This window comes from Sturnira hondurensis, unplaced genomic scaffold (assembly GCF_014824575.4).
Source record: "Sturnira hondurensis isolate 20B ecotype Veracruz unplaced genomic scaffold, ASM1482457v3 Scaffold0022566, whole genome shotgun sequence".
In the NCBI taxonomy this organism is placed as follows: Eukaryota; Metazoa; Chordata; class Mammalia; order Chiroptera; family Phyllostomidae; genus Sturnira; species Sturnira hondurensis.
The window spans coordinates 18,983,534-19,000,092 of NW_028095197.1; the positions used below are offsets into that span (position 1 = coordinate 18,983,534).

Genomic DNA, 16,559 nt, shown 5'->3' on the forward strand with positions numbered 1-16,559 from the left:
TGCAGAGTAACTACATAAACAACTGTGTACGTATTAATAAATCCTTTTGAAGAAAAATTAATGAGGGCATGTCAGGCCTAAAATATTTGTAAACTGATATTTAAACTGCAATAAGTATAACTGATTTGTAACTGTATTCAGGGTAGGTAGAAAAAAGACAGACTGAGATCTGATTCTGTTAACACAAAAAAAAATCAAACCAATTTAAGAATCTTTTCAGGTTCAGCTTGAACAATATTGAAAACAGTTTAAATGCTCACACAACTACCCTAGCTTTACCAATGAGAAAACTCAAATCAACTAAATATTTTTCTAAATTGTGCAACGGAATACCATGGTAGGGGTAGAATAATTGTGGCTTATTTTATCCCAAATCTGCACATTGAATTCTCTGTGGAATGAATTTGAGTTGTTAGGTTTACTTTTCAGTGTCTAGTTTAAAAGGAAAAGGGACTATAAACGTTACAGCAGGCATGAAACTCGAGAGACAGAGCAGGAAGGACTTAGACCATGAGTTCTTTCTCAGCCCCCCCAGGACAGGCAGCTCCAGCAAGACCTGGGTCAAAGGGCCGGGCACTGCTGGGCAGGTCACTTGGCTCATCTGGAGGGAACTTGTTTTGTGAAGAAACAGATGATTTCTAGCCATGAGACTGTCGTTCCTGTAACTTTTTAGCAACAGTTAATTCCACTCCAAAATGACAAGCGAAGAAAAGAACAATCTGGATAAACTGCAAATGAATGGCGCTTCTCCCTGCCTCCTTGGGAATATCATGAGCATCTTACAAAGGCGGGCATATCCTGTTTCTTTCTCTGGTTGCTACAACTGTGGTTTGTATTATTGGCTGTATCACTAATGTGAATTTATAACTCAAAAAGCCAAAAGAAAAAAATCAGAACTCCTTCACAAATATGCATTTTCCCCCTAGCTTTCAACAAACACTGTTTTAAGTAAAATTATTTTTTCTGCACTATAAGCAAACCCACACTTCTTTTGCATATCCTTCTGTTAGCCCAGAAGGTGAAATACTGACATAAATGAAAGGAATTGCAAGTTCAGCGTTAATATAAACCAGGCATACGCTATTGGGACGTTTATAACTCAACAGTGCCCCCTAGTGCAACTACAGAAATAGCATGAGCCCAAGGTCCCAAATAAATCAGGTTGGAAAAGTAAATTAGAAAACATTCATGAAATTTTTCTCTTAAACTTATCAAGAAACTTGTATTTGGGGGTGAACTTATTTACTTTAAAGATATATATGTATCAGTTTCAGCTAATAATAGGACATTAAGAAAGATCAGATTCAGGTGGAAGGATATTGTTCAAGATGTGGAGAATGCAAAATACAAACACTCCACTTGAAAGAAAGAGAGGTGAGAAGGGAGCATGGAGAAAGGGGAGCAGGGACAGAAGCACCAATAGACGCTAACTGCCCACACAACAAACCAGCTAGAAGGAATACCAGCCAGAGGGTGATGATAATACGGAATTTTGCTCTGAGCCAATACCCAGCTTTGCTAGTTTCCCCGTGAGAGAAATCAAATCACCAACGTTTTTCTTGCCCACCTGCTAGCCCTGGTGACCTCTGGCCACCAGTGCTCTTCCCTCTCCTATGCGATCATTGGTGCTTTTTTCCACCAATGCCCCTGAAGTTGGAAATTAGTTCCCTCTGTTTAAAGTGTCACAGCTCTTTTCAGAAATGTCTGCTCTCTGAGGGTTTACGACAGCACCCACCGTGCATTTCTACTCCATCTTTGTTCTCTCCCTGGTTCACCCCAAAGTTATACACAGTGTGTATCCCCTCTTCGTTCAAATCCGATTGCCCTCAACAGTCTTCTCGCTTGGGGAGTGGAGGGGACCTTGGCTGGCACTGTAGCTCAAGACCCTCAAAATGTTATGCAAGTTAAGCTTCATTGTGACTCCTCTGTGGAACATGAACAGGGCTTAAACTCCTTGAGAAATCTAGGCCTGATAGAAGAAGAAAAACTCTCATAGTTACAACCAGTTGTGAGTTAAGATCAGAACCCCACAGTAAATGTATATGTTCATTGTATATAACGCTCCTTAAATTGACTATTTAGCAGATTATGTTTTCAGTGGGCTCAAACGGAAGAGTCCCTCCATGTACTGCTTCAGAAATCTATCTTGGTGAGGTCCATCACGTTTCACTATTGCGTTTAACAGTCTATTTGATACAATGGGGGAGGGGCAGGTAAGCAGACCTACCTGACCTATGGAATTAATTCTTACTTGTGTGTATATACTCGGTATCATAAACCACGAGGCCCAATATTGAAAGACCTTCAGCAGTTTTCAAGCTGCAAAATTTTTATTAAAACGGTCTGCATGCTTTCAGTAAATAGGCTTATTAAACACTGCCATTTCAGGAGTGTCTTTAGTGAAAGAGGACCTGTCTTGACTGAGAGCTCACCTTCTGGTACAATTAACTGGTGACCCTGGTCCTTTGCTTTCTCTCCCTTCCAGGTATAGAAGAGAAACATATATGATGCTAAGGAGCACCTCTGGCTTTCGAATGTAGCTGGTAATTTCTTAGTACTCTTTCTTAACTTTTCATTACCTTTTACTAAGTGTCAACGGAGTTTAGCAATAGACATTCAACTTTATTATTCTTATAATAGTGGCGTTTTCTTCCATCCTGATTAATGCCTCCCTCATTACACTAGCTAAGGCACTCCCAGTTACACAGCAATGGACGCTTCAACCTTTAAACCACTAATTATTGCCAGGGGCTTTCTGGGCTGCACCTACCTCTTTGGCAGCCAGATAATGTGTGATTCAACTCCGTAGTGCTATCCCAGCGAGTGTTTTTCTTAGGGTGTTTTTGGACCATCTGCAGCTCTCGTGGGTGGGTGCCCCAGCAAGTCACCTCTCAGGTGGAGATTGGTGTGTAAAGAAGTTTATTCAGGCCCTGGCTGGTGTAGCTCAGTGGATTGAGTACAGGCCTGTGAACCAGAGGATCGTGGTTCGATTCCCAGTCGGAGCACATGCCTGGGTTGCAGGTCGGTTCCCTGCAGGCCAACTCCCAGCAGGGGATGCATGAAAGGCAACCATACATTGATGTTTCTCTTCCTCTCTCCTTCCCCTCTAAAGATAAATAAATAATTAAAAAAATAAAAAGAAGAAGTTTATTCAGAAGCTCTCTGAGGCTCAATACTTGGGTAAGAGATGGAAAGGTAGGGGATCAAGATTTGGCATAAGGTGAGCAGTGATACAGTCTCAAGAGAAGCCTTGCCTGGTTCTCTGAGGAGGGTCAAAAATTGGGTTAGAACCATCCTAAATTGGAGCAGGAGAGCCGAACTCTCATACTCTCACACTGAACAGTCCTGGGTGTGACCACCTGGGAAGAGGGCACGACCTTGGCAGGGCAGCTGCCTTCAGTAAGACAAGCCCTGATGGCACCTGAGCGCCGAGAACTGACCTTTGGCAGCGTCCCCTGCAGCTGAGAGCCCTTCTCTCCTGATAGGGGTTCTGATGGGCATGTCACCACATCCATGACGAAAACTGAGATCCATGCAGGGCCCCGTGGCCCCCCTCTCAGTAAGTATACATTTTAAACTAAAGACAGCAACCTGAAACAAACAAACAAAAATCTTCAAATATCAATGTGAGAAATAAAGGAGAAGAAGAAAAAGAAGGACTGTATGGGCTTTTTTAAAAAGCATCTTGTTAAAGGGAAGAATGTCCTGGCAGAATGGATCCTTCTTCTAACGGTCCTCTGCCTTTCCTCAGTAATAGGACTATTCACCCACACGCTGTGCTATATAATTTTGCAATGTCCTCTTGATGTCTTGCAATGTGTTTTCTCACCCTTCGACTCTGTGCTAGGACGCGTACCTTGTCACCAGCAACAAAGCAACCAGAAACTTGAATTGGACTTTCACAGGTAAGCTTATTCTCTTGTGGCACTGGCATCTCCGTTGGAAGAACATGTCCCACCTAATCTGCTGCTCCCCGGAGACTGTGAAAAGACACGTGCAACAGAGCTGCCCAGCCTCTACAGCCTGAAGCGGAGCTACTCGGGTCATTCACGGAGCTGCAGCGAGGAGTCCGGCCGTGTTGCCAAGCCCAGCCCACACCAGCTGAACCTCCGCCATTCCACAGGGGCACGAGTGGTGGGAGATTGCTACTGAGTTTGAGTTTAGTTTTGGGATAGTTGGTCATTTTAAAAAAATCATTATAGCAATAGCCTACTGATATAGATGTAGATATGAATTGATAGGCATTGTTAGAAAACGGAAGCTTAAATATGTGTATGGTATTATTTATCGGACAATATTAGCAAGAAAAAATAAAGAAATAATTCAATAAACAATAGAATGGGGATGGGGAGATAAGTAAAATTAAAAAGCAAAAATAAGCAAATAAACAAAGGGTAGAAACAAGCCTAAATAAAACATAACTAACAATAAATATAAATGAATAAAATTCATATTAGAGGATAGACTGACAGATGGGGAGTAAAATTAAACATTAAACTGTTTAATACAGACAGGGTTAAACCGACAAAGCAACTTTGAAATAAGAGATGAGAAGAAACATCAAAAAAACACTCAAAGGAAGTCAAACTGTAGCAATATTAATATCAAATTGAATATAAGATAAAATCCTTAGAGGAAATCAAGAGGATTAAATATAGTAATAACTGTGAAAGCACATTTTGATACATTGAGAAGATGCAATAAAAAAGAAGGCACAATAGTCATCAATTTTTATAGACTTACTAACTTCAAAATATGTGTACCAAACCAACAGAACTAGAGACAGTGCTAATATGCAATCATAGTAGGAGACTTTCTCACCTTCTTTTCAGAAATAAACACACAAGAACATGAAATACATGTAAGGATGGAAATGACTTGTATAAAATATTTAACAGATTATCTATATCTAATCTACATATCTATAGCAAGTTAGGTATCATTGCAACCCATTCCGGATGCTGTAACAAAATGTCATAGACGGGGCCTGGCTGGTGTAGCTCAGTGGATTGAGCACGGGCCTGCGAACCACGCGATCGCGGTTCAATTCCCGGTCGGGGCACATGCCTGGGTTGCAGGCCAGTTCCCAGCGGGGGACTCACGGGAGGCAACCATACACTGATATTTCTCTCCTTCTCTCCTTCCCTTCCTCTCTAAAGAGAAATAAATAAAAAATCTTAAAAAAAAGTCATAGACGGGACAGCTCATTAAACAAACATTTCTCCCATTAAACAAACATTTCTCCCAATTTGGAGGCTAGAGGGGCAAGATCAAAGGACTGGCGGCTTTGGCACCTAACAAGGGACCTCGTCCTGGTTCTGGTTCACGAACAGTGGTTTTCTCACTGCACCGCACCAGTCGGAGGGGAAGAACTCCCATCTTCTAGCCCCTTATCAGAGCCCGCGTGCTCTTCAAAAAGCGTCTGCCCTCTGACCCGGTCCCCCGAGGAAGGCCCGCCTCCTGAGACGATCACATAGGAGGGCAGGGTTTGGTTTGGTTTGGTTTTTCAATTGGGGTATAGCTAACATATTAGTTTCAGGTATACAACATAATGATTCCATATTTGTACATATTACAAAATGATCATCACAGTAAGTCTAGTTAAACATCCATATCTCCTTTGGGGGTTTTTTCCCACCACTCCCACCCACCCTCAATCCTACACCCCGCCACTTTGCCTCTGTCCCTGTGTCCTTTACATGTGTTCCTTGATGGCCCTTCTCCCTCCACCCCTCCCCCGTTATCCCTCCCACAGGAGGGCAGGTTCAAACACATGAGTTTAGAGACACGAACACTCTGATGCCAGCATCGTATATATGTGTGTGTGTGTGTGTGTGTGTATATGATTATGTTTAGAGAAACTAACTCTGGGGGTAGGACTGGGATAGCGTGTGGATGTGTTCCTAGGAGAATTCTGCTAACGCATTTTGCTTTAATATTTTTACAAAAATATATTTGTCCATTATGCCATTTAAAAATACAACAGAAGGTAAAATCATTTTTCAAGAACAATACAGTTGAGAAATACTTGCGTAAAATACGACACAGTCCCTAATTGTCAATGTCTCTCTTAAACTGGAATTCTTTCTCCAGATGTGAATTCTTTTCAGTGCTAACTTTTGTCCGTGGCTGAAAGACACAAATACTAGATGGAAATTTAAAAGAACTTTGATGAGCTACTTAAGTTCTCTTTGAAACACAGCTGGGTGTAGGCATTCTGATGGCAGGAATGGCCTCCTGTGGACCAGCAATGCTCAGGGTAATTGCTAAAGCAAGTGGTCTATTCCTTATGAAATCAGACGTTGCAGAAGCAGCTCTGTCCCACGCAGAGTAGCATGGGGCTCACCCTTAATTTGTTCTGGGCACAGTGCTGCTATGAACACAATGTTAAGGAAACTTTCTGCCCTTAAGATAAGTCAAGAGGATGAGAACTAGGGAAATGCACTGATGAGCCTGCAGGTCCACCTGAGACAGGATGTTCCTTGGAAAAGGAACAGGAAAAGGGAAGATGAGAAACGAGTCTCACTGGGAAGGTACTTCTTTGCTCAGGGAGCAGTAAGGTAACATGCACACCCACCTAGTCCTCCTCCCACTCCAGATGTTCCACCGCCCCTTGGAGAAGATCCCCCCACTTCCCTTTGGGAAAAAGCAGCTACTTTTGAGCTCTCCAAATAGCACAACAGCACTCCTGTGTTGACAAAATAGACCTAGCCAAGACAGTCGTAACTCTTTTCTTTCCCAGCAGCACCTCAGGACTTCATTAAGACGCTGTTGCCACTACACAAGTAAGTGCAAGTCACAGACTAGTCCTCACTGTCCCGGGGGGAGGAGCTGGTCTCACCTGGCTTCATTACAGTTAGAACCCCAGGGGCGTTGCTGCCCTGGAATGCACACAGGTGAAATAAGGCACCAGGGGACTCAGTCCCCCAGGGTAAGCAGTAGGCCAGAGACAAGCTTGGGAAAATCCAACTGAGATTCATTAGGAAGAGAACTTTTCTTCTCAGGAAGTCTCCTAAGGGGAAATCAAAGTGCCTTCCAAGTGACAGGATCTCTACTTATGAGTAACAGTGAAATATTGAGAGGTGGGAATGGCCCTCATAAGAGGATCCTAGGAACAGTATTACTCTCACATTTAAGAAATTTACCCTATATGCCGCGAATACAGTGCAATCTCATACTCTGTGTGATGCCACGGTGATGGATACAGCCATTGTACATTTGTCCAAACCCATGGATTACACAACAGCAAGAGTGAACCACAATGTGAACAATGGATTTGGGGTGATGGTGATGTGTCAATGTCGGTTATCGGTTGTAACAGATATTCCACTCCGGTGGGGACGCTGATAACGGTGGGTGTGGTGGGGCACGCACAGGGAGTTCTTTGGGAAATCTCTGTACTTTCCCCTCAATTTTTCTGTGAACATAAAACTACTCTAAAAAAAAGTATTAGTGAAAGACAGCCATAATACTCATATTAAAGAATTTACCATTTAATCAAGGATCCAAGTCAAAACCATAAAATAAAATAAAATAGGCAAAATACATGAAAAGACATTGCTTAATCTTTATTTTCTTTCAACAATTTTGTAGTTTTTAATGTACAAGTCTTGAAACTCTTAACCCAAATTTGTTCCCAAGTGATTTTATTCTTTTTGATGTAACACACATGGAATTGTTTTTCTTAGTTTCTTACTTAAATTAACTGCTCTTCCATAAAAATATCACTGTTTTTTGTGTATTGATCTTGTATTCTGAAATGGCTGAACTTGTCTGTTAGCTCTAATTTCATAGAGGCTGTTTTTGTCAATTGTTTAGGATTTTCTATGCACAAGATTATGTCATCTACAAACCAAGGTAATTTACTTCTTCCTGTCCAATTGGAAACACACAAACTACCACACCTTCTTTTCTATACCTTCTTTTACCAAGGAAAAGAAGGAATTTTCTATTCCTTCCTGAGCCAAGAAGGAATAGAAAATTAGAACAGCTTATAACTGAGAAGAATATTGAATTCATAATCTCATGTCAAAGAAAAGCCCAGGACCAGATAACTTTACTGGGGAGCTCTGCTAAACATTAAAGAAAAAGAATTAGCCCTGGCTGGTGTAGCTCAGTGGATTGAGCATGGGCCTGTGAATCACATGATCGTGGTTTGATTCCCAGTCAGGGCACATGCCTGGGTTGCAGGCCAGTTCCCAGCAGGGGACTCATGTGAGGCAGCCACACATTGATATTTATCTCCTTCTCTCCTTCCCTTCTCCTATAAAGATAAATAAATAAAAATCTTTAAAATAAAGAGAATTAGCACCAGTCTTTTCATACTCTTCCAAAAAAACAGAAGAGAAGGAAATACTTCCTAAGTCATTCTGAGACCAGCATTTCCCTTATACTAAAGCCAGACAAAGAAATCACTTGAAGATTTGTTATTATGATGTATAATAATATAAAAGCATTATTTCTAACGTGAAGGGATTGTTCTGCCTTAAGTCTTCAGATGTTTTCATGCCTGTTTTTCTCATTAGAGGTTGGGCTCCTTAAGAACAAAAATTCATGTCTTGCTCATGGCCATAGTCCGCACGACACCCAAAAAAGTACCTAACACTCATTAGATATTCGGGGAAGTAACTACTGAATCAATACATGAATGAATAAACGTATCCCTTGTTGTCACTTGTAAAGAAAACTACAGACCAACACCCCGAGTCCTACTTGTGACACAGCTGGGGGATCCAGGAGGAAGCCAGAGGCACCCTGGTGTACCCCGACTCTGCCACGTGACAGCAGGCAGTCTGCCGTTTTAACACCATCGCAGGGAGAAAAACAGCAGTCCCTCTCTGTGCTAGTAAGAAGACCATAACTTGAAAAGTTCTGATATTAAACTCGCCCTCAAAGGAAGTATATTGAACTCATTCTCATCCCCCAAAACCTGTCAGCCTTCTGCATCTACCCATCTGAATCGCTCCTTGAGTCTTCCCAGCCTTTGATGACGGCTTTACTTTCATGATTCCCCAGGAATGCCTTTCAGTGTTTTAATTTGGTAGGAAAGGGAAGTTCCAAGGGCTTCAGCTTGGGCACTCCTACTACAATGTCCTCAATCCATAATGCACAGATACGATGTGGGAATGTGGCCGTTATTGGTGATCTCTCCTCCAAGTATTACTTGCAAACTGAGGCAATGACCGTGGGACACTTTCAGAGCCTTCAAGAAGTGAACTTGGAAGTGAGTCTGAATCACTTGAGATGCATGAGCAGACTCACTGGCATATACAGTCGCAGTCATTCTGGGTCTTTAGGAATTGGAGTAAGTTCTGCACCAATGTCCAGGGATCCAGAAGTTCCGTGTGCTTCCATTTCTCAGTATGATGACTTTGAAATCAAGGTGTGGTAGGAAAAAATAATGTCCCCCAAGATCTCCACATCCTAATCCACAAAGCCTATGAGTGTGTTGTGTTAGATTGCATGGCAATGCGGATTAACATGCAGAAGAAATTAAGGTTGCTAATCAGCTGACCTTAAAGTATAGAGATTATCTGCCTTGGCCCAATGGAATCACAAGGGTCCTTACATGTGGTAGAAGGAGACAGAAGAGAGAGTTAGAGAAAGAGATATAACGACAGAAGCAGGGTCAGAGGGACCCGAGCTGAGGAAGACTTGATTCATGTCGGCTGGCTCTGGAGATGGAAGAAGGAGCCATGTATTCGTTTGCTCGGGCTGGCATAAAGCCAGGCCACAGACAGGGTTGGTGAAAATCACAGAAACTTCCTTCTCACCGTTCTGGAGGCTGAAGTAAGTCTCTGCCCCAGGTACCAAATGGTAAGAGAATAGAGAGGCATGAAAAGCAATACAACGCCTCCAGTGCCCTCGGAACCACAGTTCCTCCAGAGAAAAGGGTTCTCTTTCCTCATCATTTTAGGTGCCTGCCCAGCCACCACGGGATTGTCCGGGGGTGGGGGCAGAGGGCAGGTGATAATAGAAAAAAAGTCAGGGAATTTGCTTCACTCCTTCTGATGCACAAGGGCCCATTTCTCTCTTTTCAGACCACAAGAGAGTTCCTCTTACAGCTTTGCTGATCTGTCTTCTGTCTGAACCTAGAGTGCAGGTTTAGGTTTCAGGTTGCCCTTGAGTCCCAGGTGAGAGATATTGGAGGGGGAAAGAAAAAAAAACAGAAAATTCACCAAGAGTTTGTTCGTACCTTGCATTCTAGTTTCCTTCCCAGGTTTACCTGCTGCCCTTTATTTTGCAGAATCAGATAGCTGCTCTCTGTGTTCTGTCTGGACGTTTCATCCCACTCAGTGGGGTAACAGGATGGTGCGTTTACTGCCTCTGGACCACAGCTGGAATCTGTCCCCTAACCTTTGCTCTCTCCCTACTTTAGAGATTGCTTCTTTTCAACACCCGTTTGTTGGCTTTTCCCACTTAAATATTAGTGTTCCTCTAATTTCATCGTAGGCAACTTTCTCACTCCATACTCTCTCCCTAGTTAACATCAGTCATGTTCATTACTTAAATTATTAGATATATGCAACTATGTCACAAGTTTATATCTCCAGGCCGATCTTTCTGATTAATTCCAAACTAGCATCTCCAGCTGATTCCTAACTAGCTCTACTTATCTCAAAATCATGATAATTTCAATATGTCTAAAATGCAACTCATGATTCCCCCTTCAACTCCCAGATTTGGTCCTTTTCAAGTCTTGCCTGTGCCAGGTAATGTCACTGTCAGCCTTCTTTGGCACCTAGAAGTCACCTCTGACATCTTCATCTCTCTCACCACTGGGATGGTCAGGGACCTAATTGAACAGCCCCCATCGGTTTATTACTCGCATGTTTCTATTCAGCAGGTGGTCAGCGAGCACACGGGCCTTCGCAGAACCATGCACCAGTGTCTTCTCTGTGGTAGACCTCGAGCTAAGCCATGGGTAGATGGTGGCAAACAAAACTGATAGAGCCCTTGTGGCAATGAACCCACAGACTAGTGAGAGACAGTAAACAAGAACATAAAGACTCCAATCACTGTCAAATTACAAATTGTGGTATATGCCCTTCATAAAGGAACCAGCAAGACAGAGCGCATCGTTATTCTGGAACTAAAATAAGTTTTGTGTTTCTAGAGTAAAAAAGGTAAATGGTGAGTAATAAGATTATGAACGTCCTTGCAGGTTACCATAAGGACTTGGGCTTTAGGGTAACAGAAAGCCCCAAGGGGTCTTCAGCAGGAAAATGACACGATCAGAATTTCCATTATTCGGGAATCAGCTCGGTCAGGGGTGGTTTTATCTTCTCTGTCACGTATGTTCTTCTTTTTAACCATACCTGAAAAGCATCCCTCACCTGAGACTGTAAAAGTAATTCTTGTAATTAGTACTGGACGAGAAGCAAGCTACTCCAAATGGAAGAATATGCCATTTACAAATAACTCACTTTAGTATTGCCTATAATGTATAAAACACTTTTGCCCTGGCTGGTGTAGCTCAGTGGATTGAGCGCAGGCCTGCGAACCACACGATCGCAGTTCGATTCCCAGTCGGGGCACATGCCTGGGTTGCAGGCCAGTTCCCATCAGGGGACACACAAGAGGCAACCATACATTGATATCTCACTCCTTCCCTCCCCCTCTAAAAGATAAATAAATAAAATATTTTTAATTTTTTTTAAATGTATAAAACACATTTTTATTAAATCATTTTCATTGTTATTCTATTACAGTTGTCCCAATTTCCCCCCCTTTGCCCTCCTCCCCCCCCCACCACCCTGCTCCCCACCCCATCCATTCCTCCACTTTTTCCACGTCCGTGGGTCATTCATACATGTTCTTTGTCTAAAACACATTTATATTTATATGTGCTTGCAACTCCACAGTTGCTTGCTTTTTCACAGCAACTTTATGTAACATAAACACTGTAACTACTGTAACTCCTATTCTGCTGCTAGAGGTATCTGCCCAGGCTCCACCTTGGGTGTCTGACAGCCAGGAGGTCATTTTGAATCTCTTTCAGTGGCCCATTCTGGTCCCCATCCCATTCTGACAATCTGCTCAGTACCTTGTGTCAAAGCTGAGATACTAACTACAGAGTACATTCAGGCCCTTCAAGTTCTCATAGTTCATTCTTTGAAGTAAAGATTTTAGTCACATCCATAATGCTGGTTATTTCTGTTTATATTTGGTACTGCCCCTATTATAGCTAAGTCCAGGAGGCCCATAATTAGTTCTGCTCTAATGAGAGCCTACTATAAAATGTCACTTGCGAATGACTCTGAAATTGTCAGGAAATGAACGTGATGTTTGGGTTGCAATGGTTGAGGGATCTAAGTAGAAAAAGAATTCCTTCTAGCTGCTATGAAAGCTTCCTGGTCAGCTCTCCCCTGCTCCCCAAACTCAGGGCTGGCTTCCTTCCTTTCTTTCTTTTTATAAGATTTTATTTATTTAATTTTAGGCAGGGGTGGGGAGGGAGAAAAAGAGGGAGAGAAACGCCGATTGGCTGCCTCTGGCACGGGCCCCAACAGGGGACCAGACCATAACCCACACATGTGCCCCGGCTGGCAATCCAACCCTCGACCTTTCACTTTGCGAGGTGATGCCCAGGCAACTGAGCCGCACCAGTCAGGGCTCACGGCTTGTTCCCGCCCCCCACTATCAAACATCTCTTGGCAGCTACACCTGGCATCAAACGGGCCCCCTTGCTCTATCACCAGAATGTTGCTGTGTGGTTATTGCAAGCCTCTTAAGTGTAGGTTTCCCATCCAGGAACACAGAATGGGAGCCCAAGATCTAAGGGAATGGCCTGAGAGGTAAATGGTCCAGAGTTCCACCTCCAATGCTAAACCTGCTTAGGTCTTCCATAGTTTGAAATTTGTCAAGTAGGTTAACCTCCCCCTCCACTCTAAACCCCCTCCCCTTCCCTACTCGAAAAGTAGAGAGAGGCGAGTGAGAAGGTGCACATGGAGACAGAAAGAATGGAAGAAAAGCTAAAAGGAAAAGGAAAAGGGAAATAAGAACAAATCCCACTTTTCTTTTGGGATTAGATTTTCACTGGAAACAAATGTCTCCCAAAGAATGGCCATCCCACAGTTTTTCTCAGAATTTCTCAGGGCTCTATTACAGACGCGACGGTCAGGGCCCCACCCCGGGGCCCCTGGGTCAGGGTGTGCAGAAACAGAGGCCCCACTCTGTGTTTTATTTTTTAAAAAGATTTTATTTTTTTCTTTCTAGAGACAGGGGGAGAGAGGGAGAGAGGGAGGGAGGGAAACATCCGTGTGTGGTTGCCTCTCATGGGCCCCACACTGGGGACCTGGCCCGCAACCCAGGCACGTGCCGTGACAGGGAATCCAACTGGCGACCCCCTTTTTTGGTTAGTGGGAGGAAGCCCAGCCCATTGAGCCACACCAGTCAAGGCCCCGCTCTGCGTTTTAAACAAGAGGCATTTTTATACAAGTAAAATATTTAAAAACCACAAATGTACATTGTCTCTGTAATTGTCAGCTATTTAGAAACTAATATACTTCAGGGCTCATGCTGTTTCTTAATTCTCACAAACGGCACTTACGTCTTGATTATGTAATGACCAGTTTAAAGATGATGCATCGATGGGTTTATTGGAATGCCGCTATCAACATAAAAGGTACAAACTTACAGGGATCCTTGCCCTTGTGAAGTCGATCATTCAATGAAGCAAAAACACACAGACACACATGAAGAAGACTTCATTAGCATATGGGGGGGGTACATGCCTGCATAGGAACAGACACAATTTGCTCAAATATCTATGTGCTTAGTAAACAAGGTTCAGGTGAGGAAATCAAGCAGGCGCTGGATGCCTTACTCAGAAGTCAAGTTCAATCAGGAGTTTTGAGAAGGGAAGGGTAGTTCGGGAGCCCCCGCGGGGTGGCCCGTTGAGCCCTGGAGAGGAAGGGCTGAAGTTTCATTTTGGCAACAGCGTGATAGTGAGCAAGTTTTTTCTTTGGTTCTGTCTTCTCGCTGGCATAATCTGTTGTTTCTTTATGCTCCCACCTCATCTGAGAGAGGATTTAAGGCAGAGAAGATGCCCAAGTCTCTCCGGCACTAACATTCACCGACTCTAAACTTTTCCCAGTTTCCTTCCGGAACAAATGTGTGATGATGACTCTATTGCCCAGAACTTCTCACAACTATGAAACGCAAATACAGAAAATAATACTAAATGAAAAAACTGGGATCTACTGCTGCCCAGAGGCAATCACTTGTGTACACACAGAAGCGGGCGGGGGGAGGGGGGGCGCCCAAGATCCGGAATTATCTGCGGAAGGCGGGCCACTTATAGGGAAGGCTTCCCCTGTTCGGTGTGTGTTCTAGGAACCCATCTGCATCAGTGCCCTGGCTGGCGCTGTTGTCAGAGGCCGTATTCAGCTTCAGTGAATTTTTTTTTTGAAGACTCTCTCAATGCATTTGCCCATTTCACGAGGGGTGATTTGCGAGTGCACCTGCCCACACACACCACACTGTGTATTCCACAGTTTTCAACCAAAGCCAGCAGGACCCCCCGTGTCCCACCCTCCCTATGCATCTGATCTTCCCCCAAACAACATTTTTTTTTCATTTCCTGAATGAAAAACGCCCTCAAAGGGAAACATTTTGCCGATAGAGAAGAGGTGAAACAAATAAACGGCAGAAGCACTAAAAGGCAACAAAATCGACAAGTTCAAACACCGGTTTGAGCAGGGGGGAAAAAATGTCTCAGTAGGTGTATTGCACCCAGTGGAGAGTACTCTGAAGGTGACTGAAGTTTAAACGTGTAAGAGTAATGCACAATTTTTTATACATTAATTCCGAGTCATTTGGGTCCCCCTCCCAGCTCGCAACTGTACAATTACAGAGCTAAGGGTCCAGCCACTGGTTTCAGGGTGGGTACATTGTCTTGAAGTCCCCCGGTGAGTCCCACCAGGGGCGCAGCCTTGTAAACCCCAGGCCCCTGGTCAGAGACTTGTTTGATGCCATGCTATTTTGCCCAGCAGTTTTTTAATAGCATCTTTGACTTCCTTGTTTCTCAAGCTGTAGATTATGGGGTTCAGCATAGGGGTAAGCACGCCATAGAGCAGAGAGATGATTTTATCTACTTCTTGGGAGCTCGACGACGAAGAAGGCTTCAGGTACATGGATAGGGCAGCCCCGTAATACAAGATCACCACGGTCAGGTGGGCGCCACAGGTGGAGAAAGCTTTGTTTCTCCCCTCTGCTGAGCTGATTCTCAGGATGGTGGACAGGATGAAGGTGTAAGAGATGCAAATGAAGAGCATCGGGATGGGCAGGAGGAGCACACTGACCACCAGCAGGGTCATGTCCATGAGCAGTGAACTGGCGCAGGCTAACTTCAGCACTGCCAGGATCTCACACGTGAAGTGATCGATGAGATTCCCACAGAGGGGGAGCCGCAGAGCGAGGCTGGTTTCCAGCAGGGCGGTCAGACAGCCTGTCACCCAGGAGACAGTGGCCATCTGCACACAGACCTGCCTGCTCATGATGACAGGGTACCTCAGCGGGTTGCAAATGGCCACATAACGGTCATACGCCATCACAGCCAGGAGCACACACTCCGTGGAGCCCATGGCAAGGGACAGATACATCTGCACAGCACAGCCGGAAAAGACGATGGTTTTCTGGGATGAGAGCAAGTTCACCAGCAAAGTGGGGATAGAAGCAGATGTGTAACAAATATCCATGAAAGACAGATTTCCAAGGAAAAAGTACATGGGGGTTTGAAGGCGTGCATCTAGAACAGTGATTAAAATGAGAGTGCTGTTGCCCAAGAGGGTGACCAGATACATTACAAGGCTGAAGTTGAAGAGGGCAATCTCCAACTTGGGGTACCTAGAAAAACCCTTCAAGAAAAAAACGCTCCAAATGGTGAGGTTTTCTTTTTGCATTTTCTTTCCTTCACTGGTAGTTACTCTAGGCTTATTATCTTCCTTGCATGTGAGAACATAAAGAGATGGGTAAAGTCTAATGCTTACTTAGTTAGGAAAACACTTGCAAACTTATTTTCACTACTATAAGCACAATTTTACCACAAAACTATCACAGGATAGCGTCTCTCTTGTTCCAAGAACAATATGATCTAAAAATTTGATTCTTCCACGACAAAATTTAGAAAAGAGTGATATTGAAAATAAGAATATTTAATACTTAATCTCAGCTCATACTCCTATGCTAGACACACAGTAGGTTTTCAGTAAAGATTTTAAAGTGCTGAATGATGAAAAATAGGAATGTATATTGCATAAATTATTGAGCACAAATGAGACAAGCAAGCCAGGGAAGTGAGGGAAAGAAAGCACATTTGTACAACAAAAGCCAGTGATGATCTTCACTGGAAGAAGAGGAGGAACGTTGAAAGAAACAAATGCATGAATTTTAAGCCAATAGCCATGAAGTTCTGGGTCTACATTAACTATCCTTTCCAACTAACAGCTCAGAGGTCTACAGACTTGCTCAGAAACATGATGACACTGTTTGAAACATTGTACGTACCCACTGTGATCCTATTTAAGGACCAGTTTACAAGTCATACAAACAACCCACCT

At 43.6% G+C, this 16,559-nt stretch overlaps 1 protein-coding gene across 1 annotated transcript; it reads right to left on the reverse strand.

Moving 5' to 3' along the window:
- Positions 1–14,954: 14,954 nt before the first annotated feature.
- OR2K2 (olfactory receptor family 2 subfamily K member 2) lies at positions 14,955–15,923 on the reverse strand. The gene has a single exon (XM_037035932.1). The coding sequence runs from the start codon at positions 15,900–15,902 to the stop codon at positions 14,955–14,957; it is 948 nt and encodes a 315-aa protein (XP_036891827.1). The 5' UTR covers positions 15,903–15,923.
- Positions 15,924–16,559: the final 636 nt, after the last annotated feature.

Excerpts from the sequence above, each read along its gene's own strand:
- OR2K2 (XM_037035932.1), bottom strand. The coding sequence starts at position 15,902 with ATGCAAAAAGAAAACCTCACCATTTGGAGCGTTTTTTTCTTGAAGGGT.